The following is a 24028-nucleotide window of genomic DNA, read 5'->3' as shown; positions in this document are numbered from 1 at the left end:
ACGTCCTCACGCTGTGTGAGGACCTCCAGCGTCGCTCATTTCCCCATAGGAAAGCATTGAAATTATTTTTCAATGCTTTCCTATGGGGAGCGCTAATGCGCATGCGTGGCATTGCCGCGCATGCACATTAGGTCTCCTCGGCTGGTGGGTGGGATCAGTCTCGCAAACCGCCCGACGGAGGAGCGGCGCGGAGGAGGTGACAGCGACTTTTAGAGAATCCAGACAGCCACTAGAGGCACTTCCACGGTTCATATGGAGTTTAACTCTTTGAAAAGACTCTGGACGTCCTCAAGCTTTACATAAAGACGCCCGAGTTTTCAAATTCCCATAGGAAAGTCTGGGGACGGACTAATATACACGCAGCACTTGCCGCAAGTGTGTTGTAGGTAATTCCATCACCGTGACGTTGTGGGCTCTGCAATCAGGTAATTGAAAGAAAAATGTTTTTAACACTTGCGTAAACCTGGGGGGGGGAGGACACGTTGGCAAAGGGACACTTTAGTGGTATTTTAACATTATAGTGTTCCTTTAATGTATAAAAAAAATCTTTCGCATTTATCTTATTTTGTGATCAAAGGAAAAATCATCAGGAAAAAAAAGAAGAGGAATAAAAAAATGTTTATCGCACTACAAAAATGGCAGATAGTAAGGGCGGCTCAATGCGTTAAAGGGGCAGAGTGTCAGTTTTTTTATATAAGAACATGGTGTAATTTGTCATGATGCAAGGCTGAACGGACACAGAATGTTTCCAGGACACATATAATGCCATGCAGTAAATATGTACAATTCAAGGGATACACTGCACTGAGATTTTCAGAATCAAGCAAAATCTGAATTTTACATAATGCACTGCTGCACGTTTATTTTAATGCATTGATAGCTAAGTGACTCCAATTCTGGAAAAACATGGTAAATAAACCAACCATAATTGAGATTGGCTCAGTATACAGAGAGACTGATGTAACGCTTTGCCAGGACTTGGCATGGCTGCCAGGACTTCACTGAGGGGGGGCGTCACTTCCTGTCCTTTGAAAAAAACGAGGCTTGCGACATTTCCGCCGGAAAGCGATAACTAGCACTTCCTGTCTCAGATACGGTAGAGAGTCGCTGTGTGCCCGAAATCTGGAAATGGTGAGCTGCTGATATTCCTGCGATCTGTGTGATAGTAAATATCACTGCTGGGGGGATGGAGGGCGAGATATTAGATCACAGAGAGGGGGAGCCATGGGGGGAGCATGTGGGTCTGAGGCTGGTCTCTGCAGGGTTACAATGTGTTACTGATACAATGGTCTGCTGGGCCCTGGGCTATAGTACTCATAGGGGGACAAACGTGGAGGGACAATAGTAATCATTTATCCAATTTATGGACATTGCATGCATTGTCCTTATTAATATTCATGTATGTTTGCAATATACAAAGGGAAATCAACTAAAGGGTATGTAGAAAAGAGAATAAAAAAAAATTGTGTGTGTATGTGTATGTATATGTGTATATATACACACACACACAAGCGAGAGCCTCACGATAGTTAGAGTCTCTTCCTGGTCTGTGAAAACAGTTATTCTGCATTCCTGAGCTAGTGCAAAATGTGAACAGATATATATGCACTAACTTAAAATCTCTTCACATTTTGCACTATCTCAGGAATGCAGAATAACTGTCTTCACAGACCAGGAAGATAATCTGACTACCGTGAGGCTCACGCTCTGGTTGGTGTTGTCTTATAACACCCCGTCCCTGACGTTCAGGGTTATTGGATATCTAGGCTGGCCTCCAGCAGGAGCCCCATTCATTTTAATCTGATGAGTGAAGCTCCATTCATTAAATGTATCCTATGTTGTGAAAGTTATGGTAACTTGCTAGCTATTAAGACATTTTCATGTGCTCGCCCTTGATTCGTGAGTGAAATGTACAGCGATACGGAATCTGACGGCGCTATATAAATTTAATAAATTGGTAATAGTAAATGTGAGCCCCGGCACTTTCCGCTGCCTGTTATCGCGCTTGGTGCGCCCAAGAATATTTCAATATACTGGCAGTTTTTTCTGTGCAACCAGAAGGGCTGTAAATCTAGATGGAGATATCCAGGAACCAATGGATAATATTATGCAAGTCTTAATGTGGCTGCTATGATTTTTTTTTACCATCCCAATCTGTTTTCCTTAATGGGACTGCGCATAGTATTTCTTGGAATGGGTGCCTGCGTGCAGCACTGCAATCCGCAGATGAGTTGATCGTATGTTGACCTGCATGCTCATGCTGTGCAAATACTTGTAGAGAAGTATAGCTTCTTGTTATGAAGTATGGACAAAAAGGGACAGTCTTGTATCAATGTGCCTACAAGGTGCCTTGAGTGCTGACTAAGCGTCTCTTGGACCAACTGCAACAATAAAGGACTGGCCTGGTGTGAGAGGTCTTTGATCTTGGATTGTAAGCTTGTTTGGGCAGGGCCCTTTTCACCAACTGTTTCAGCATGTCGATCCTGTTTTGTTAGAATTTAGTGTTTTTGTTTACCTATTGTACAGTGCCACTGATTATGTTGTTGCTATATAAATAATTGTAATCCCAAACAGGCTTGCCTGTGGCTCTGTATTCTGAATAAAGGACTCAAAAGTTTTTACAAATTTAGGGGTAAAGTCCTATATTGAAAAATATGGTAACTCTCTTACTATTAAAACTTCAACTTGCTCACCAATGATTGGTGAGTGAAATGTAAGCCGTGGCACGTTGCGCTTGGTGCTCTCAGGATTATTTCATTTATAATGGCAGTACTCTCTGCACAATCAGCAGAAGGGCTGTAAATCTGGACTGAGGTATCCAGGGCATTAGCTACTGACCCTGTGCTTCATTAATCACCTGTACTCTCGCCTATCACTAAGTCAATGCCTGGTTGGAAGTTCTGCCTTTGGAGAGAGCTTAGAAGTTGTGCCAGTTTGATATATATGTAGGTGAGAGAGGCACTAGTAAATAATCTCCCCTATAAATCACATTCAAACTGCATCCAGAGTGCCAGGACTTCCTTTTTAAAGTTGGTCGTTTACCTTCTAGTAATATATGTAGATATAAGATGGAATTAGTATGTTTGTAAATGGATGATTTGTGGCAATAATGGGTTTCATACCTCAGACCTGGTGATGCATTTTATATGTTCTAGTATTTTTAAGCCAATACATTTTAATTCCGGATAGCTTCTTGTTTAAATGTTTAAAGCTTCACATCTCACTGTTTTTTTTTTCAGTCTCACACAATCCTGCTCGTTCAGCCCACCAAGAGGCCAGAAGGAAGAACCTATGCAGACTATGAGTCAGTTAACGAATGTATGGAAGGTATGTATTAAGAAATGTTTTGTAGTGCTGTCATATAAAGTGGATGTTGGCATTTATCCCCCAAATGACTCCCAATATCTAGATTCTCAAAGTGCAGTGCCAATGTAAACCTGCCTCTGATGGTTCCATTCCTCTATTGTATGGGAGAAAACAGAGATGATAGGTGGTTGGATTATATATGAGAAGATGCAGCTGTTTAGTAATAGTGTTTCTGACTGGTGCCATGTAGCACCCGGCATTATATGTTCTTGAATGTTTCTAGTTTTAATCATCTGTTATTCTTTTAGAAATGTTAACTCTGGTTTTAGCACCAAATATACTTTAGATTAACAAAGTAGTTATATTATATACGTTATGCTCCTCACTCTTCAAATTTCTGCAGCTTGGGTATTAAATCACTTTGTTCATACATATTTCTGCTTGAAACGCTGCACCCAAAAATTAGCATTTTTACACTTATGTCCTGACCGCCTAATGTCAATTCTGTGCAAAAATTACATCTGTCAGCAGTGTGTTGGCAACCAGTGTAATGAACTTCTACCCGACAGGGCTGCCAGCAAAGGTAAACCGTTCTCATCCCTCTGCGCATTCATAGTGATTTTGTTTTATATTTATTTTTTTATACCTCCCGGCGCATACGCTCTGTGCTGCTAGAATGATCCAATGAAATGCTTCAGAGACCACAGATGGTGACAGATTGTTTTGTTTGTTTTTTTAATATGCAGAAATGGGAACACTCTGTGTAACGAGCCTTTCTTGCCCAGCGTTTAATATTTACCATCAAATGGGTAAATGTTACCTCCCCAGGTACACTGGGAATCCGTAAAACTCTGCAGAAGTAGCTGCTTTAAAAACCCTGTCGTCAAGAAGGCTTGAGACCTCTTGCAGACTATCTTTTCAGACTGCTGGGCTTCGGTATAGGTCTTTGCTGGCAGTTGCAGCGGTGTCCAGAACTTAAAACTTTGTTTACAATCGTTAATGAAGGTTAAGTTTCCTGTTTTATTTGTGATTGTCACATACTTTAAATGCATTTTACAATGACTGCCAAGATCATGGATTGATCTGCTGTTTCCCTTATATCCTGGTGGTGTAAGCTTGGACGGCAGATCAGAGTCCTTTTTGGTCCCCTGTTTACTCCCATTGGGAAAAGGGGTATTTATAAAGGGGGAAAAAAGCTCTGCCTCAAGACAAGTAGAACTAGGTCCGAGATGGGTAGGCGTTTCGGACGCCAAGAAACATGGAGGCGTAATTCTGCATTTCTATACTAAGTGTGGATAGTTCAGTGGGTTTAGACCTTGTTCAACCCTTGTGGTTCATTGGCTCATCTCCCCTGCAGGGTTGACTCAGCTCTTCATCCCTTTCAAGTAGATGACTGGAGTACCATTCAATGGAGCCACCTAACATCCCAGGGTGCATTTGGCAACCAGTATATATTTGAATGTCTCTTGCCTGACTTTTACTCGTTTCTTGATCTAGTTAAAGAGGACACGGCTTGCTCTCTTCAAATCTGCCCAATCCATAATCTTCCGAACATCTGATACTCTATTTACAAAAACGGTGTTCCTGTTGGATTCAAGGAGCTTGAGATATGGTTCTGTGAACAACGAAGTTTGTTGGGTTCCTCAGGAATCTCCTGGTTATCAAACTCTGATCGTTCCTTTAAACCGCTTATGAATTTAAATTAATTGGCGCCTCTCCTGAGGTTCAGAATCAAAGCTTCTGTAACTCGGAATCTGCAGAAAGGAATTTCATGGTGTGTATAAATCAGAGATATATTCCCACATATCCCTATTGCGGTATTTCTAAAAATGCGCCATAAGTGGTTTGAAGAGATTTCATTGCTCTTTGAGGCATTCCCTAAAGTTTGGCTACTTATTGCTAATCTGGACAGTTGCCCATTAAGTCAGGTAGCTAGCAGAGCGCTACAGCAACACGGTTGGATACGGAGACTAATGTATTTTCTTCTTCTCCAGGAAACTTTTTTTTTTTTTTTTTTTTGAGGTTCGTGTTCACCTTAAAACGTTACCTCTGCATCTACTGCACTCATAAAGGAAAGGTCCAATTCTAATAAAGCGAAAATGCCTCCATAAGAACAGGAAATGAGATTGCTGGGATGTCTGACCTCTTCAATTTCTGCGGTCAACTGGGCAAAATCTGGTTTAGGCAGCTACAGTGGAAAATTCTCTCCTCTGGGTCAAAGTGTGGAAATCTTGGATTTCTGTCTCCTAGACTCTCTTCGAAAAAAGCGGAAGATCGGCTAATCTGGTGGACAGCGTCAAGTTTTTTTTCGACATGTCTGTCCTTTCAGCGTATAGAAGGAGTAATATTCACCGCAGAATGCATCTAACATGGGCTAGGTCGCTCATCTAATTTCTCTGATGTGCCAGCGTTCTTGGTCCTAAGGAAACTAGTCCACTAATTTCGGAGCTCATAAGGCAGTTCTTCACTCCCCTCACCGATTCAGATCTTTTTTGGTTGATTGAGGGACCTTATTACAAGGTGGTCAGACCATGACACTTTCCCTCACGTCAACAGACAGGATGGTGCCAGAGGCAAGGTCTGTTTCAGCTATGTACCAAAACGGTGTACTGGGCTCAGGATCTCTGGGAGGTCCGCTCTCCATTCCACTCATGTGTCGACAATGTCATCACCTACAACCTCCGCACAAGAAATTGGAATCAAGAGTAATGGTCTATAGATCCGATTTTTATGTTCAGTCTACAGAGATTTGGAGTGCCCGGATAGACCTTATGGCAAAGAGGGAGAACATAAAGATTCTCAGGTTTGCCTCTCTGTACAGGACAGAGTTCACGTTGAATAGTTGGTCTATCTACGGGTATTTCTATGGGCTTAAAGGTTTTTCTCCTATAGACTGTTCCCAAGACTTCTTCAAAAGAGGTGAATGGACAGAGCAGTGGTTCTGCCAATCTTTCGGTACTGGCCAAACATGAGCCAGTTTTCGGCCTTGGTGGAGAGGACTTTCAAGTTTGGATATCTTCCGATCTCAAACACTTTTGGAAGACCGGATATCCTGCTGGAAGTGTTTGAATAGGTTCTTATTGACGGTGGTGCAACTGCATGGTGGATTCTTCATCTCCTGAGTCTTCATGAGTCAGTCCACTTGTTGCGTATAATCTTCTAGTCATTCCACCTCTAACTTTACATGAGGATTTGGGTAGTTTCTACATTGTTGTAAGGAACTTCATTGTCTTCTAGTTCATTTGTCCAGTTGGTTCAAATTTACACTTCCTGCAGGAGATTTCCACAGGTTGGACGTTTCCACATTAAGACCATATTATATTCCCCAAGTTATTTCTGAGAAGGGATTTGTCTTAGTATATACTGATTAGCAGTTTCTTTAAAGCAATAGGCTTCTTAGACCACCCAGTAAGTTCTGTTTCCCTCCTGGGATCTTTCTTCAATCTTTCAGGTCCCCTTTTACTTTGGAGGTGGTTCCTTTTTAATATGCTAAAGATTAACCAGCATTCTTAGTGGCCATTACCTCTGCCAAGAGTGAACGAGCTTCAGGATATATCTTTGGTGGGATTTCTTATATTCCATCAGGATGAAAGTTGTTTCATCCTAAAACTTCAATTCTTCCAGTTATCTTTAAGAGCCGTTAACCAGCTCATCCTTCTATAATTATGCCACCTTCCTGCTGGAACTAGATGGCGTATTGTAGAGTTAAAATAAGCGCATTTCAGATGTACCTATCAATATCAGCCAAATTCAGAAGATCAGATCACCTGTTGTCAACTTCTAGGAAAGTTTTAAGGGGAATGAAGCCTCTGGTAATTCTTTTTCTCGTTATTTCGTCAATCATAAGGCCTATGCTTCAGTAGTTTTGATTCGCCATCGTCTTTCACAGCGCATTCCACAAAGGCAATAGCCACTTCGTGGGAAGAGAAAAGCTCTTGCTTCACTTGAAGAAATCAGCATAGCTGCTTCTTGGACAGCTTTTAGTACCTTAAAAACATAAGGCATTTTCAGGCTAGATGTACTCTCTGCCTCTAAAATTGCGTTAGGGCGTAGGTACTTCAAGCTGTTTAGGCACAGGGCCCAGCCGATTGGGAATCTTGCTATATCCCATACGTACTGCCATCATATGTCAGAAAAAATGAAATTTTTTACGCCCTTTAAATACTTATTTTCTTAATATGGTGGCAGTACAAAACTCCCTCCCTCTAAATTACAACTTTGCTTACGGTGTGTGGCTTAGGTGTGTATTCTCGCTACGATTGAGGTGGGTTTGCCGGAGGTGGGTGACCTACAAAAATAACCAATAATATCCTTGCATTTTCACATGCTAGAGCTAGACCTTGCTAGTAATTTTAAGAACTGAATCTTTGCTTAAGTGCATGACTAGATTTATAATCTATCATTAGTCTTCATACGCTTTTCAACCCATTGTTTGCATTATCTGTTAAAACTAGACTGGTACTAATTTAAAGTAACACTCCCACCCCATGGCCATTTAATCTCAATGATCTTAGGGAGTGACTGAGCACCCTCTTTCCTTAATGGGTGAAACCGTTTTCCAGTGGTTTGCCCCCACAGTTGATTTTCCTGGTGCCTGACACCTTTGTCTCCTCCCTATCTACCTCCAGGGCTCCGCAGTGAACAGGGCAGAGCTGGTGATAGGCTGAGAGTGTCATCTGATGCTGTCAGTCTGTCACTATGTTAGAGTAATAATACATACTATGTATTAGTACGCAACGGGGCCAGGGTTAAACGTTGAAAGATGGCTCCCAGACACTCCTGCCCTGTAACAACGTACGCTTTCATGATTTCACCTGATTCTATCTATAATTTTGAGCTAGCTATTTTGTATTTAGCTATTTTGTATAAATGTGGATAATGTTAATAATAAAATATTTAGCCAATCCATAACCTGCTTGATGATTCTTAACTGTCGAATGTGAAATATGGTATAGAAGTCTTTGCTTTTACAAACTTAATGAAGATATTGACTAACAAATGCAGAGGCAGCATTCCACCTCACTTCTGTGGTAAATAAATACGGTTTAAGGTTAAAAGATAGACAGAATAAAACAAAGGTGCTTCAATCACCTAAAGTGAGTCACTCAAACACTAAAAAGTGAATAATAAACAATACAAAATTTTGTGAGAGCACACTATACACAATATAAACTTTACCCTTAGCAATCTGAGAATTGGTAACTTTTAAATGCTCAAAGGGATCGTTTTTGTTGAAACAAAAAACAAGTTCTAGAAGCCGTGGCTGGGCTGGATGCAGCAGTGCCTCGTCAGTTTCTAGTGAGGTGACTGTTTACTAGAGTGAGGTAAAACAAATGCTTGCATGGGCCACACTAGGCCAAGACCAGCTTGTTTGGAGTTTAGGCACCAAGACATTAGCAGCATTTCCTTCAAGTGTTGCAAGGTGGGGCCTCCATGGATCGGATTAAGGCATGTCCCACAGATGAGATCTGGGGATTTTGCAGGCCAAGGCAACACCTTGAACCTGTTGTCCTGTTTCTCAAACAATTTTTGCAGTGTGCAGGGGAACACCATTGCCTTGAAGGGGTGTTTGTGGTCTGTCACAATATCTAGGTAGGTGGTACTGTCAAAGTAATATCCACCTGAATTGCAGGATCCAAGGTTACCCAGCTGTATGTTGCACAGACGCGCACACACACCCTGCTATCCACCTTCTCTAAAACGTAATTCATCAGACCCGGAAACCTTCCATTTATCCATGGTCCAGTTCTGACGCTCATGTCCCCAGTGAAGACGCTTTTGGCAGTGCGCAGGGGTCATCATGTGCACTCTGGCCTGCCTGTGGCTAAGCAGCACACAACGATGGTTGGAAACTTTGTGTTCTGACACCTTTCTCTCATGTCCAGCATTACTTTTTTCAGCCATTTGAGTTATAGTAGCTCTTCTATGTGATCAGACCAGATGGGCTAGCCTTGGGTTTCTATGTGCATCAGTGAGACACTGTTGCCCTTGACCCTGATGCTGGTTCACCGGTTGTCCTTTTTTGAACCACTGTGGGTAGATACTAACCACTGCACACCGGGAACACCCCACAAGACTTGCCGTTTTGGACCCAGTCGTCTAGCCATCACTATTTGGCCCTTGTTAAAGTCACTCAGATCTTTTCGCTTGTCCTTTTTGCCTGCTTCCAACACTTTAAATTCAAGAACTTGCTATTCACTTGCTGGCTAATATATCCACCCCATGACAGGTGCCATTGTAACAATATATAATCAATGTTATTCACGTCACCGGTCAATGGTTTTAATGTAGTGGCTGATTAGTGTCTTCTTTCCATTTTATGTTAAAAAAGAATTGTCAAGACTTGATGGGCTTTTGTCAAGCAGAGGGTAATGTACTCCCTACTTTGTTTTATATCGTAAGCTACAAATTCAGTGGAATTTGAACAGTCACGGAGTATATTTCATAATTTTTAAAAAAAAATTTTTTTTTTTGTAGGCAGTATATAATACCCTGTCTAGTGTTCACTGTCTAAGCTCCCCCTTTATTTTTGTGCAGGTGTGTGTAAAATGTATGAAGAGCATTTGAAGAGAATGAATCCCAACAGCCCATCAATCACATACGACATCAGTCAGCTGTTTGATTTCATTGACGACTTGGCAGATCTCAGCTGTCTTGTGTAAGTTTCTAAGTAAATTGGATCATAAAATGTTCATTTAAAGGATTACTCCAAACATCAGAAACACTACAGCCCGTTTAGCGACGGTTTGCCCACTTACCTGTGATGCGTTTCTGGCTTCTGCAGGAGCTGTAAACCGCGGCTGTTGTTTATTGGTTTAGCATGCCTGCTGACCACTTTCAGCCCAAAAGTTGCACAGCACTGATATTAGCGTTCCTGGCTGGCTGAATACACCCCTCTGATGCTGCCGGAGGTGGAGTTACACCTCCAGCAGGTAATGGGGTTAATCTCTGTATGTACTGCGTTTTTGGGGGTTTTTTTAAGGCGAAATGCTGCACATACAGACTCCAGACACTCTAACCACTTTAAATTACTGAAGGGATCTTGGTGTTTGGAATAATCTTTTATAAATAAAACAGCTAGGCTCCATACACTAGATCTTTCCAACGGCTTTTATATTTTCTTACCTGTAGAGTCATCCTTAGTACATCAGATTAAAGAGCTATCATCCCAGGATTGTTAATATTTAGCTTGCTTATCCTTTATAAGGACACGGCGTCATTTTCCACTGGTGGGCTGAGAATGTCAGTCACCAATTCATCTCCGTGATTCCCTTCTCTTGTCAATATGGTAACAGAGAAGGGACAAGAGCACAGACATCGGAGTCCATCTAAAGGTCCGATGATGCCTTCGAGGGAAGAAAGTCCCTTTTTAAATTTTTGTAGGTTTAAAAAAAAAAAAAAAAAAAAAATGTTGTTATGCATGATCAACCCAATGTAGGATGCTGAAACTGTACACTTTGTGAGATTAAATGCGTAGGAAAGACAATAGCTGATCAAAATATTCAGTAGATAGTGGGGCTGTCATGTAAGAAAGATAGTCATAGCTATCGAGCAAATTAAATTCCCCTTGTATAAATAAAAAGTGTGTCCGCATCAATCAATAAGGTAGTAGAATACATTCCCTAAACAAATTTGTGAAGTACTACAACGGATCTTTGGTGACATGTATACCAGAATCAGATTCATGTTCAAATAGGTTGTGTAGTCTGTGTAGTTGTGTAGTAATGTATTTTAACATTGTTCTAGCATTTACGTTCTTGTCTACATAAAGCAGTTCATACTTTTCTTCCTAGAAATCAGATCTCATTTCGTATTGCTTTAATTTGCCAACAGTAAGCAATATAGCTGACAGCTGCTGTCTGATTATATCCCTGGCTAGTCCTCTTCTAACAGCTAGTGACTAATAGATTATGTCATATACTGCAGTAAATGCAAGGCCATCAGGAGGACAACTGCAGATATGACTCTTACAGGCTCGTCAATGTTTTACAGATAAAAAGAACAAAGAAAAAAAAAGCATGCCATATAGTGTTAGAAGATGCAAATTGAAACAACTTATTTTACTACCAAAGCCTTTGAGATTTGAAAGTTTGTTTTTTTTGTTAGTTTATTTATTCTACCCAGAGAAGTGCTATTCTGTATAGTCAAATACCTTTTTTTTTTTTTTTTTTTTTTTTTAAATAAATTAAGGGTTAAAGAGCAGGCCGCTCTCCAGCTGTGATGGAATGTGAAGTCCCATGATGCAGAATAAGTGGCCAGATACAGTCACATCCTTTTAGGATGAGCATAGAATTGTTTCCAAACCCATTCTAGATCTACGTGTTGATCATAGCTGGCCTACACAACATTCCATTTGTAGAATCTACCCATGCAGACCTGATGCATTTCTCCTGGTTAAAGGTTTACCCTGCTTTGTCTACAGGTATCGTGCAGACACTCAGACTTATCAGCCCTACAACAAAGACTGGATCAAGGAGAAGATTTATGTGCTACTGCGTCGGCAGGCCCAGCAAGCTGGCAAATAGTGGGCGTCCTAGCTCACGTGTACATCGCACAGTAGTGGGAGTTTTGTTTTGTAATATAGTGGTTTGTGTTTTATTTCAGCTAAAGGAGACAGAGTTTTGCCCTATGTGGGGAAATGCTATATGTTAACTTTTTTTATATATATATTTACGTATTCAGAGTGGTTTCAAAGACCATCCGCAGTAAGCATTGCTTGCTGAATCCTCGGTAAACTCATGACCCGATGCCTTGTCACTACAGAGTACAGATCTACCAGTTCAGGATAGCCTGTCTGCACAGAACATTTCAGAGACCCACGCATTTGGCAGATAAAACATGTTCAAACGTTATTTTAGTGGAACAAATAAAAAAACCGAATAGTTTAAATATTATGTCTTTGGTTTTTTTTTGTTTTCTTCTCATAAACTGGAAACAGTGGGTACAAATGGCTTAATGGTTGGGTGTGAAGAGGATTTAATGCATTTCGTTATCTTAATCTCTACATAAAGCTTTTGTGCTTTATCTTTTGTTAATGTAATTTTTATTCACTTTAGACTATATTACAAGACACCTCTAGCTATAATCTCAAGTAATGTGCAGCTCATAGCAGTACAATTGAAGCAGGGTTTAAAATATCCATAAGCCATTGGCAAGTGAATAATAATCTCTGGCAAGTAGAAATTCACCTCTGCTTAGTGTGCTATGGGCCCTCCCGGTATGCAGTGGAAGATGTTTGACTGGTTTTAAGAATCACTGTTTGTTTGTGTTTGTGCACGTACGCACACTGTTTACCTGGGGAAGAGATGGAAGCAGGATGCACTATGGGAAGAGGGCAGGCTGGCAGAGGTGGTGTTATCCTCTGGGCAATGTTCTGCTGGGAAGCCTTGAGTCCTGGCATTCGTGTGGATGTTACTTTAACTTGTTACAGCCCTTGTACACCCCTTCATGGCAATGGTGTTTACTGATGGCAGCGGCCTCTTTCAGCAACATAATGCACACTGTCATACTACATAAATTGTTTAGGAATGGTTTGAGGAACATGACAAGTTCAAAGTGTCGCTTTATTATCCAAATTTCCCAGATCTCAATCCGATTTGAGCATCTGTAGGATGTACTGAAACAAATCTGATCAATGGAGGCACCACCCTGCTACTTGTAGGACTTAAAGAATCTGATGCCAATGTCTTGTTGCCAGATACCACATGACACGTTCATAAGTCTTATGGAATCCATGCCTTCATGCATCAGAGCTGTTTTGCCAGCACAAGAGAAACCTACACAATATCAGGAAGGTGTGGTTTTATTGTTGTGGCTGATCAGTGTATAATCCTATCATTCTCAGTCCTCGGCTATGGTGTATTAGATCTGGCCGGAGTCCTCTGCATACAGTTTCTTCAAACTGTAGATTGGACCAGGACCTGTGCTAAACTATTCTGCACGCTAGTCAAGATCAGTTACTTGCACCCCCACAAGAAAATAAACAATTTGACAACTTTTTTTTTCTTGCCCAGCCCACAGACAGTAAGGTAAAGGTCTGGAATAACATAGATACACATAATTTATCATCAGACCAAGCTCAGAAACCAGTAAATCCAATACACAGTATAAAAACACACTCGGTTAACAAGAACCATGACAGAGCAAGGAAAATAGGACAACCAAGAAATTTATATACCATATACTAGATTGTGATTGGTTACAGAAGGCCATGATGTCACATGTATGTATACATCATCAAAAAGTGACCAATTGAAGAGTTCCATGTATTATATGATGTCAGAATGAGGCACCAGGAAGCTAGGGATGGGTGAGTGTTCATCAGAACACAGAAGAAATATAATTTCTGTGATTGCATGGTGCCTCAAGGACATGCATCATGACACCCAGCCCCTCTGTGTGTCCCACTCCCTCTTTGTGTTTTGTGTGTCATTGTCCCTTTGTGTTTGTTGCTCTCAGTGAGCACGTTCTCTCAGACCGGGTAGAGGAATACAGAAGATCCTCTACCTCAAGTCCACTTGGCCACACTACATGCAGTGACCAGCAGGAGAGGGAGCTCTGTTCAGTGTGCTCACCTCCTGCAGGTCACATAGTCCCAAAGAAAGTGCCCCCGGGATGGTATGCCCTTCTATACGGTGTATTAGACCTTGCCAGAGTCTTGTCCTCTCCAGCTCCTTTGGACCCTTCCTGTGCTCTTCTTATATCCTGCATTTTGTGATTCTCTAACCACTGATTACCTGACTCCTGGTTTGATAAATTTAGCCTACTCCCCTGACATTCTGACTCTATCCTATCCGCTTCAACACATCACTCCTCCTGATCTTGGTTCCATATCATTAATAATTTATTTGTGATTTATCCTGTATATAATAGTCATTATGCTAACACACTTCCTTGTGAGTGCACATGTTAATATCATCAGTTCTATATTTCAGTTTCTGGTATAGATATGTGAATACCCTGGGACACTGTTAAATTGAGAAACACTGAGCAGAATGTATGAGTGGGTGGATACTGCTATATATTACTAGCCCTCGAAACCGGGCTAAATCCTCTTATTTAGTAACACAATGGATCTATGCTGTTAAACATATACAAAAACTGCGATATTCAATTCCAATTAGGACGAGAAAAATTCAACATGCCCCTATGCTAAAATAAAACTGGGTAATAATTCCCTCACCCCCAAATATTAGACATATGCGCAAATCCTTTTCACCTGCCTCAATCTAATCAAATTCCTGTTAATCTACACCCGCACTAATTGGTCTGTCCAGGATTTACGTGATGGGTCGATTCATTCAGGCGTAGCCTTACAGGACTTTTTTCATTCATTGCAGGTGAAAAGGATTTGTGCACAAGTCTACCAAACATTTTGTATTTAATTTGAATTTTAGGTTTCTAAATCCCAAATAAATAAACAAACATGGCCAGCTGGAAACATGAGGAATGAAAAAAAAAAAAGCCAAAACTGGGGATAAGCTGGGCTGTGTCAGGGTTAAAAAATATATATATATAATCTCATACAATATAACTGGGAACCAATGTTACTCCCTAATAACCAGGGGTGTTGGGTTTATCTCCAGAAACCCCCGGTCTTTTACCAAGTGGAAGGGAAGACAATAACTCCTCTTGTTGGAATGTTGATGTATTTTCGCTTGAAACGGTTAACGTGAGTTGGCAATGAGAGAGGATTTCTCTGTGTAGGGACGGCGGCTTTTCCATTAGTTTCCATGGAATTATTGCCCAAAGCAACTGTCAACAGAAAAAGTAAAGCAAATTTGTTTTATGCGACAGCTGCAGCTATTCGAGTGACCTTGTGAAAATTGCCTCCGATTCTCATGTTAACAGAACTACAACCTGCAGATAGTGATGAGTCCTATACAGAGGGCATGAAGAGAGATACTGGACAATATATTGAAAGATTTATACAAATAACCCCCCCATCAACTTCACTATAATCACCGCAGAGAAGGTTTTGTTATATTTAAAGGGGACTCCTAGGCAATACTCCTTTTTTTCAGCATCGTAGGCACCATAGCTACTTAATCTGATTGAAGTGGTTATGGTGGCTGGCGTTCCCTGGCACTCTCACTCTTTAGTATTAAGCTGTTTTGAACAAGGGTCCACAGGTGCCCACAGCTCATCTTCTTATTGGTGCTTAGGCTGATGCGTCCTCGTGATCCCGAGCAGATAGAGGTGGCAGTGGTCAGCTGCCTGCTATCAGCCAATCACGACTGCCCATTGTCGGTATGAGTTGGTATCGTTATGACCAAGTGTAAACATCTTAACTATGAGCAGACTTCAGGCACCATAAACGCTTCAATGAGACAAAGCGTTAATGGTACCTGTAGTGTTGCTTACAAACCAACATTAACCGTAAATGATCAGTAGTAGTAATATGGCAGTCTTTTAAGATTGGATAAATTATTGTGGATCTATTTTTTTCATTTGGGGTTTCTTTTTTTGGGGGGAGGAGGGTTTAGTTTACCCTTTCTCTTTTTGGTTCCTTAATGTTCATGTTATATCCCAAAAATATATGCATCTAAATGTATCCGTATGTGTAGCTATATGTAATTGGCTATGACAGATCATTGATTAAAGGGCAATAAAGAGGTCTTAGTAAAAAGTGTCATGAACACATCTAGGTATATAACAATATTTGACAACAATGGTTGTATGGAATGTTTCAGATTTTGTTATCCCAATGCTAGTTATGGAATCTTTGGGAATACAGCCTGTATCATAGAACACTACTGATGTTCTAATCCTTGTGTCTTCCTTTTACATGTGAAATATTTAGCCTATACTTCTTCCAGGTGTGTGTCCTGCTCCGATTTAACATGCGACGGTTAACTCCAAAGGTCCCAATGTAGGGAGGTGCTAAAAGGCTATGTTTAATATATTTCATGGCTTCTGATTGTAAGGTCTCACGAATTTGTAGCTTGTACTACCGATAATAAGGATACTTCACAGTAAGTACTTTCTACTGTAAGTTCGTTTGAATAGGGTCCTCATCTACCTGTTCCTGTAACATTTTGTCAGAGAAACATAGAATGTGACGGCAGATAAGAACCATTCGGCCCATCTAGTCTGCCCAATTTTCTAAATACTTTCATTAGTCCCTGGCCTTATGCCTATCTCACGCATGCTTAAACTCCCTCACTGTATAAACCTCTACCACTTCAGCTGGAACGCTATTCCATGCATCCACTACCCTCTCAGTAAAGTAATACTTCCTGATATTATTTTTAAACCTTTGTCCCTCTAATTTAAGACTATGTCCTCTTGTTGTGGTAGTTTTTTCTTCTTTTAAATATAGTCTCCTCCTTTACTGTGTTGATTCCCTTTCTGTATTTAAATGTTTCTATCATATCCCCCCTGTCTTGTATTTCCTCCAAGCTATACATGTTAAGATCCTTTAACCTTTCCTGGTAAGTTTTATCCTGCAATCCATGAACCAGTTTAGTAGCCCTTCCCTGAACTCTCTCTAAAGTATCAATATCCTTCTGAAGATATGGTCTCCAGTACTGTGTACAATACTCCAAGTGAGGTCTCCTCAGTGTTCTGTACAATGGCATGAGCACTTCCCTCTTTCTACTGCTAATACCTCTCCCTATACAACCAAGCATTCTGCTAGCATTTTGTGCTTGTCTCATTTGTTATTACAATTCCCCCTTTTATAATGTTGTAAAGTGCTGCGGAATAAGTTGGCGCTGTATAAATGCCAAAAATATTCGTAATATTAATAGTTTTCTTATGGTATGGCCACTTGGATAGCATTATTGCGCTATATGGGCATGAGGATTGCAAATGTTACTGTGTGTTCCAGTGCTCTGTTCAGTATTATCATGTATCGTTGGATGTGGAGTAATAATTCAGTACATCACATATTATTGTATATGGCACACTGTGTTAATCTGCCTGTGCGGTGATTAGAACATGTATTCTTTGTTGTGTCTGGAACTTTGCTCAATGTTGCCACCTTGTGGTTAACATTGCCTTGCGCTGGCTACATCACCACCTAGAGATATTGTGTAACCTGGGTTCCAGTGGTGTAAGTGCAATGTCCATGCAATATCTAAATTAATCACCATTGTCTATTCAATGCATCCAGAGGTCTGTTATGTTCCTGTACCTGTATCATCCTGTCCTTTTAAAATTAGACTGTGTTCTGTTTAATCATGGATCCCCTGTTTCCCTTTTGTTGTATTATCACCAGTATATCCCTAAGCATCTTTTTCATGTGTTGCTTCACTGCTAAAGATTGTACCATTCAGTTATCTCTCGAAATATTCCCATACAGAGACCTCCTTGATCATTATCCCTTCAAACAATAAATGGACATTCATGTCTTCTTCCCAGCTGTTCATACCAAATATGGTTCATGGTGGTAGAAATGTATCTTCTAGTAGAGAAAGCTTTGGATAAGTCTACCCAGCTCTAGATGGTCTATGCAGACCATCACACATTTCAGATAACTATAGATTGGTAGAAGCTAGAGAAAAAAAATCTCCACCGAGGCAAGGTCAGACAAAACTGGAGTGTACAATGCAGTAAATGATTTGTGTAATCTTGAAAGTGCATTGAACCATTTATAACTATGAGGACTTAGACACACATGGTCCACCATAAGCTCAAAATCTGATGGCCTTTAAGCAGAGCTCTCTCACCAGTTTCAGGGTGTTGTATTGTTAAAAAGAAGGTTGGGTGGGGTGCTCAGCCTAATAGGAATCTGGTCTGGAATCCAAATCTACACAGAAAAAAAATAATAATTCTGTGGTGTGTCCCCAAATCCCATTTTTTTTTTTCCCTGTGTAGATTTGGAATGCAGATCATAAGCCTCTTGGGCTGAGCGCTCCACCCATTACACAAATTTGGAGGTGACCACAGGAAAGCTTACATTGAGGAGTCCTTTAACCCCTTAAGGACCAAACTTCTGGAATAAAAGGGAATTATGACGTGTCAGACATGTCATGTGTCCTTAAGGGGTTAAAGCAGTTTATACGGCATGGAAGTATTGCAAGTTAGCGTGTAAATTACCCAATGTTAAAATTGGTGTAGGGCCCACCGATATTGGGGTACTGTGACGTAGTGGTGGGCCTAACCCAATGTGTCCATATGGTGGAACTGAATCCCCATATTTGTTTGCTAGGATAGGGGATTTAAGTAGCCTTGTTGAATGTAAAGCTGTATTTTTGTTTGTGTGTGCGCTGTTCCTTAATCTATATTTTGTATTTGTGTTGGTCTTTACGGCAGCACCACTGCTTGGTAATGCATGTTCTTGGTGTGCCCCCAATTCCCATTTTTTTCTGTGTAGATTTGGAATCCAGACCAGATTCCTATTAGGCTGAGCACCCCACCCATCCAATATGGGTGCACCTTTGGAGGTGACCACAATAAAGCATAAATTGAGTAGTCACTTGAAGCAGTTTATATTGCAAGTAAGTATAAAGATCAAGTAAGGATCTCGTGTAGGGAGCTGAAAACTGTAAGAGGGAAAGACGCTGAGTGTTGTGTGTGTTTAGTGTTTCGGTTTGCTTATGTTTGTGTATTTCGTGTCTTGGTGTGTGTCTTTTAATTTTAAAGGTGACCAGGTCGATGGATGGGACTTCAGGTTCCAGCCAGGATTGAGCTATGGCTCTTCTAGCAGCCAGTGCGATTTTGTGGATTAATTTTTGTTCTGGTCTAGTCCAATCGTCTAGTGGCCGAGGCAGTAGTAGTAGTAGTCAGGGGTCTCTGGAACAGATTCGTCATGAGGTCTGTGACCTTATCCCACAGCGTTTGTATTCGGGGGCAGTCCCACCACGTGTTTGTATGTGCCTTTCTGTCCGCACAGTCTCCAGCATTAGTCTGTCGTTGTTTTATGTATGTGATAGAGCTGGACCGGGATGGTATACCACCTGAGCATCGTTTTATACGATTGTTCTTGCATCGTGACACACAGCGAGGTCTGTCCGTTAGCCTCCCATATGTCTTGCCAATCTGTCCCTTCCAGTGTCTCCCTTAGGTCTGTTTCCCACTGGTCGGTGTATCGTAAGCCCCCCCCATTCTGTAGTGTTGGTGCATAGGTGCGAGTATAGCCTAGTGATGAGGCCCCTTTGGTATGTTTCTGCGTCACATATCTTTTCAAAGAATGTTAGCTGTGTACGGGCTGCTTTTTTTACGTTTGGGGTTTGGGCATAGTTCCTAACTTGCAGGTACCGAAAGTAGTCAGAGGTTTTTAGGTTTGTTTTATGTTTGAGTTTGTCATATGTGATGATGTTGTGGCAGACCACTTTAAGAGCACCATTTGTAACACTCTGAGCCATTGAAAAGCACCAAGGGCTGTGAGTGAGTTTTTGTGGTGGCTTTCATCTAATATTGATGCAGACCACCAAGCTCCCTCACTGGGGCTCGGGTCAGAGTAGGGAAATCTAATCTCACTGCCCGCTCACTGAAGGCCCCCTTACAACTTGCAAATGGTAAAAAAATAAAAAAATGTTATGTTGTATGCAAGACCATTAATAAACATTAAAAAGTAGATTATCCAGGGCAGAAGCTTGACTTGTTGCGCTTACCATTGTTGACCAAATTTTAATTTACAGCTCACTGCAGTGGTTATGGTGCCAGAAGTGCTGTGGCACTATCGCAGCATTAGTTGTTGAACTGTTTTAGTGTGGTTTACAGCTGCGTCCAGTCTTCTGCGAGACGCAGATCCAGATGTCAGTTTCAGTAGACCAGAAGCAGAAAGAGTACAGCGGGACCAAGATAAGTGTCATGTTAAAACAACTTTTAAGATTATGGTGGGATGACACCAAAACACTTCTGGCACCATAACCACTACACCTGGCTATTTTGCTTATGGTGGTTTGAATGTTTGTTTGTTTTTTAACAACTCCTCCCTGCACTGCATCAATTTGTAATTGAAATACAAGCTTTTTCTTCTAATCTGATAACTTAATTTCTACAGTAACTTACTGCATGAAGCTAATCAAATGTTTTAGTAGATGACATGCATTGCAAAACACTAATTTATTATTCTAATCACTTGATCTTTCATTCATTAAACCATTAGTACAATTACTAATGACTGTTATCCACAGTGCAATAATGTAAAACCCTTTATAGAATGTCTTCACCACACTTATAAAGTTCACATCCCTGTAATTGTCTGGATGATGTTTTGACCCCTTTTTGAAACATGACTACCACGTCTGATATACACCATTACATTGTGACAATTCCTGAAAACATTAATCCTGGAATATATAAAAAAAAAAAATTCTAAAACTCTACTAAGCACCCTAATTACCTGTAGGAATATACTTTCTGAGACTTGGGTTTTTTGTACTGTGACTTTAGTATTTTCTGTGACAGCCAGTGATGTGTTTGCTGGAAAGGGGACTTTATAGTCTACATTGAATACTGAGAGAGATGCAACAATTGCCAAAAGCAGAGTTAAAGCAAGAGTCAGCAACCTATGGCACTCAAGGCTGCCAGAGCCAGACTCCGACCTATCAGGTCCCTAGTGCAAACTGAATGGCGATTGCACGTGTTGAGGGGCAATCCTTAATTTACGCATTGCAGTACTTAGAGGAAGATATCACTTCCTCCCCCCCAACTTGTGAATGTGAATCCGCACTGGAGTCGAGCAGCCCTCAGCCCCTGTCCTTGACCTGTACCTGGCCAGCCTGGTGCCCTCTGGACCCCATGAAGGCCAACCACCCTTCTAAATATACACAGACCTGCAAAATAATGTTCCCCTTCATGCAAATAATACAAACTGCGCACACACAAACAGTACCTACAAACGTAACACCACTGACAATCCACATACATGCACACAATTCCACAAGCAGCCTCTCACATTCAATACCCCAAGTAGCCCCCCCCCCACACACAGTGACATATCCACACACAATTCCACAAGCAGCCCCCATACACAATGCTACAAATTACTCATGAACATATACAATATAACAGCCCATATACGCACAAATACAACGCTACAAAGCAACTGCAGGACCCATAAATAACACAAGCAGAACACAGCACCATACACACCTAATTTAAAAAAATACAAAAGATCAGCATGCCCAGGGCCGGATTAACATAGGGGCTGATGGAGCTGCAGCTCCAGGCCCAGGCCCATGGAATAGACCCATTTAAAAAAAAATGTAAAAAAATTTTTTTTTTTTTTACACAGCCGGTATTTGAGGCTGCCTGGCCGTGCTGGTATTGCAGTAATACCGGCAATACAAATACAGTTAATTTTCTCCGAAAAAATGGAGATTACTCTGCAATACCAGCACCGGCCAGTAGGGGTCACTGTGTGTGGAGAGAGGCAGGGATAGGAAGTTACAGCATATCCCTGCCTCTCTGTACTACTCCCTGGTCCGTGGTCCAGACAGCAGCTCTACAGCTCAGGTAAGTGAGGAATGGGGGGAAAGGCAGCAGGGACATATGGGGACACTGAGACACATGAGGACACTGAGACACTAGGGGACACATACACTAGGGGACACTAGGACACAGACACTGGGAGACCTGGGAACACTGAGGCACTTGGGGACACTGGAAAACATGGGGACACTGAGACCCTAGGGGACACAGAGACACTAGGGGACACTGAGACACTAGGACACAGACACTGGGAGACCTGGGGACACTGAGACACTTGAGGGCACTGGAAAACATGGGGACACTGGGACACATGGGGATGCTGTGAGGCATAGTGACATTGGGAGACATTGGGACACCGAGACACTATGTTCCCATGTCCCCCAGCCAGTGTCCCTATTGTCTCAGTGTCTGTGTCCCATGTATCTCAGTGTGCCTAGTGTCCCTATATGTCCCAGTGTCCCCAAGTGTCTGTCTCCCAGCCAGTGTCCCCTAGTCTCCCATTGTCCCCTAGTGTCCCTAGTGTCTGTGTCCCCAAATGTTTCAGTGTCCCCATGTCTCCCACTGTCTGTGTTCCTAGTGTCTCAGTGTGCCTGGTGTCCCCATGTCTCTCAGTGTCCCTATATGTCCCAGTGTCCCCATGTCTATGTCCACAACTGTCCCCATGTCTCCCAGTGTCCCTATATGTCCCAGTGTCCCCATGTCTATGTCCACAACTGTCCCCATGTCTCCCAGTGTCCACAAGTGTCTGTCTCCCAGCCAGTGTCCCCTAGTCTCCCAGTGTCTGTGTTCCCATGTCTTAGTGTCCCCAAATGTTTCAGTGTCCCCATGTCTCCCAGTGTCTGTGTCCCTAGTGTCTGAGTGTCTCCGTTTCTCTAAATATCTGTGTCCCCATGTCTCCCAGGCTCCCCGGGTCTCTCACTGTCCCCATGTCTCTGTGTCCCCAGTATCCTAGTGACATGGGGACACACAGACATTGGGACACTGGGAAAAATGGGGACACAGACACTGGGAGACTAGGGGACTGGGCAACATGGGGACACTGACACTGTGAGACACTGAAACACTGGGTGACTTGCGAGACTGAGACAGGGAGACACTGGGAGCAATCCATCTATACAGCAGAATCAGACTGAGTAGTTTGTTGGTGATTTTACTGGATTTTCTCTGATGTCACTCCTTGTGATTTACATCATGTGATGTCACGCATAACTAATTGATTATACAAATGATTAAGGCTGGTATTTTTTTCCAAGAAAGGTGGCAACCTTAACTACTCTTCACATACTCTTGCTTAAAGGAGCACTATAGGGACAGAAATATTACTTGTATTCAAGTCTGCAGCTGCTGGCTCAGAAGTGGTGGTCTGAGCAAATTACAATACTTCCCCATAGGATTGGCTGAGACTGTCAACTAGGCAGATCAGGGGCAGAGCCAGCACAAGTCCAACATAGCCCTGGCCAATCAGCATCTCCTCATAAATTGAATCAATGCATCTCTATGAGGAAAGTTCAGTGTCTGCATGCAGAGGGTGGAGACACTGAATGGCAGTGCTGCACACTAGGCAGTACTGACCCAGGAAGCACCTCTAGCAGCCATCTAAGGAGCGGCCAGTTGAGTTATTTTCTCTGAAAAGACAGTGTTTACTGCAAAAATCCTGAATGGAATGATTCTACTTACCCGAACAAATACAATAAGCTGTAGTTGTTCTGGTGACTATAGTGTCCCTTTAAGTTTGGAAGCTTAAGAGGGATGTATGGGAACAAAACTTGTGTGGACTGGCTGACATTAAAATTAGTTTAGGTAATGCAGACGTTGGTCTCTCTAACACTATGGCATGTCCCCTTTCTTCTACACTCACTACATACACCTTGTCTCTGTCTCAGACTATGTACCCGGAACTTCTGCCTGCTAGTAAGAAGGTAAGGAGACAAGTGGACCAGCGAGTGCTAGGGGACAGTCCTTAGAAAGCATGGAGTGAGCGCATCATTAGACACATTTATGTCAAGCTCAAGGTGCTGCCTGCATAGTATGCCCTTAGTTGGACAGCCTGCAGGATTGGCAGGCAGCCTGACATGAATTCATGCCAGACTGACCTTCCAATTCTTTGGACAAACATGCCCCCTTTTTGGGCATGTTCACCACATTTGGCAGGTCTTGTCACGTGATTTGCGCCAGTGGCACACCCTTTTACCCCGCCCATTGACTTCCTGCTTCACTGGACACTGCTGTTAGGGGTTATGGATTTACTTGAAAGATGAAAGCATAAATTAGAGAGAAATTAGCATAGAGTATGTGTTTGTTTCCCTCCAGCACCATCTCCATCAGATACATGACGCTT

The 24028-nt window shown here is 41.9% G+C and overlaps 1 protein-coding gene across 1 annotated transcript; it reads left to right on the top strand.

The window, feature by feature from the left end:
- Nucleotides 1-1053: 1053 nt before the first annotated feature.
- Nucleotides 1054-12200, top strand: ERH (ERH mRNA splicing and mitosis factor). The gene is made up of 4 exons (XM_063438972.1): nucleotides 1054-1131; nucleotides 3240-3327; nucleotides 9844-9964; nucleotides 11729-12200. The coding sequence occupies exons 1-4, from the start codon at nucleotides 1129-1131 to the stop codon at nucleotides 11829-11831; spliced, it is 315 nt and encodes a 104-aa protein (XP_063295042.1). The 5' UTR covers nucleotides 1054-1128; the 3' UTR covers nucleotides 11832-12200.
- Nucleotides 12201-24028: the final 11828 nt, after the last annotated feature.

Source organism: Pelobates fuscus, chromosome 13 (genome assembly GCF_036172605.1).
Source record: "Pelobates fuscus isolate aPelFus1 chromosome 13, aPelFus1.pri, whole genome shotgun sequence".
Lineage (NCBI taxonomy): Eukaryota > Metazoa > Chordata > Amphibia > Anura > Pelobatidae > Pelobates > Pelobates fuscus.
This window is presented reverse-complemented; position numbering and strand designations above follow the sequence as displayed.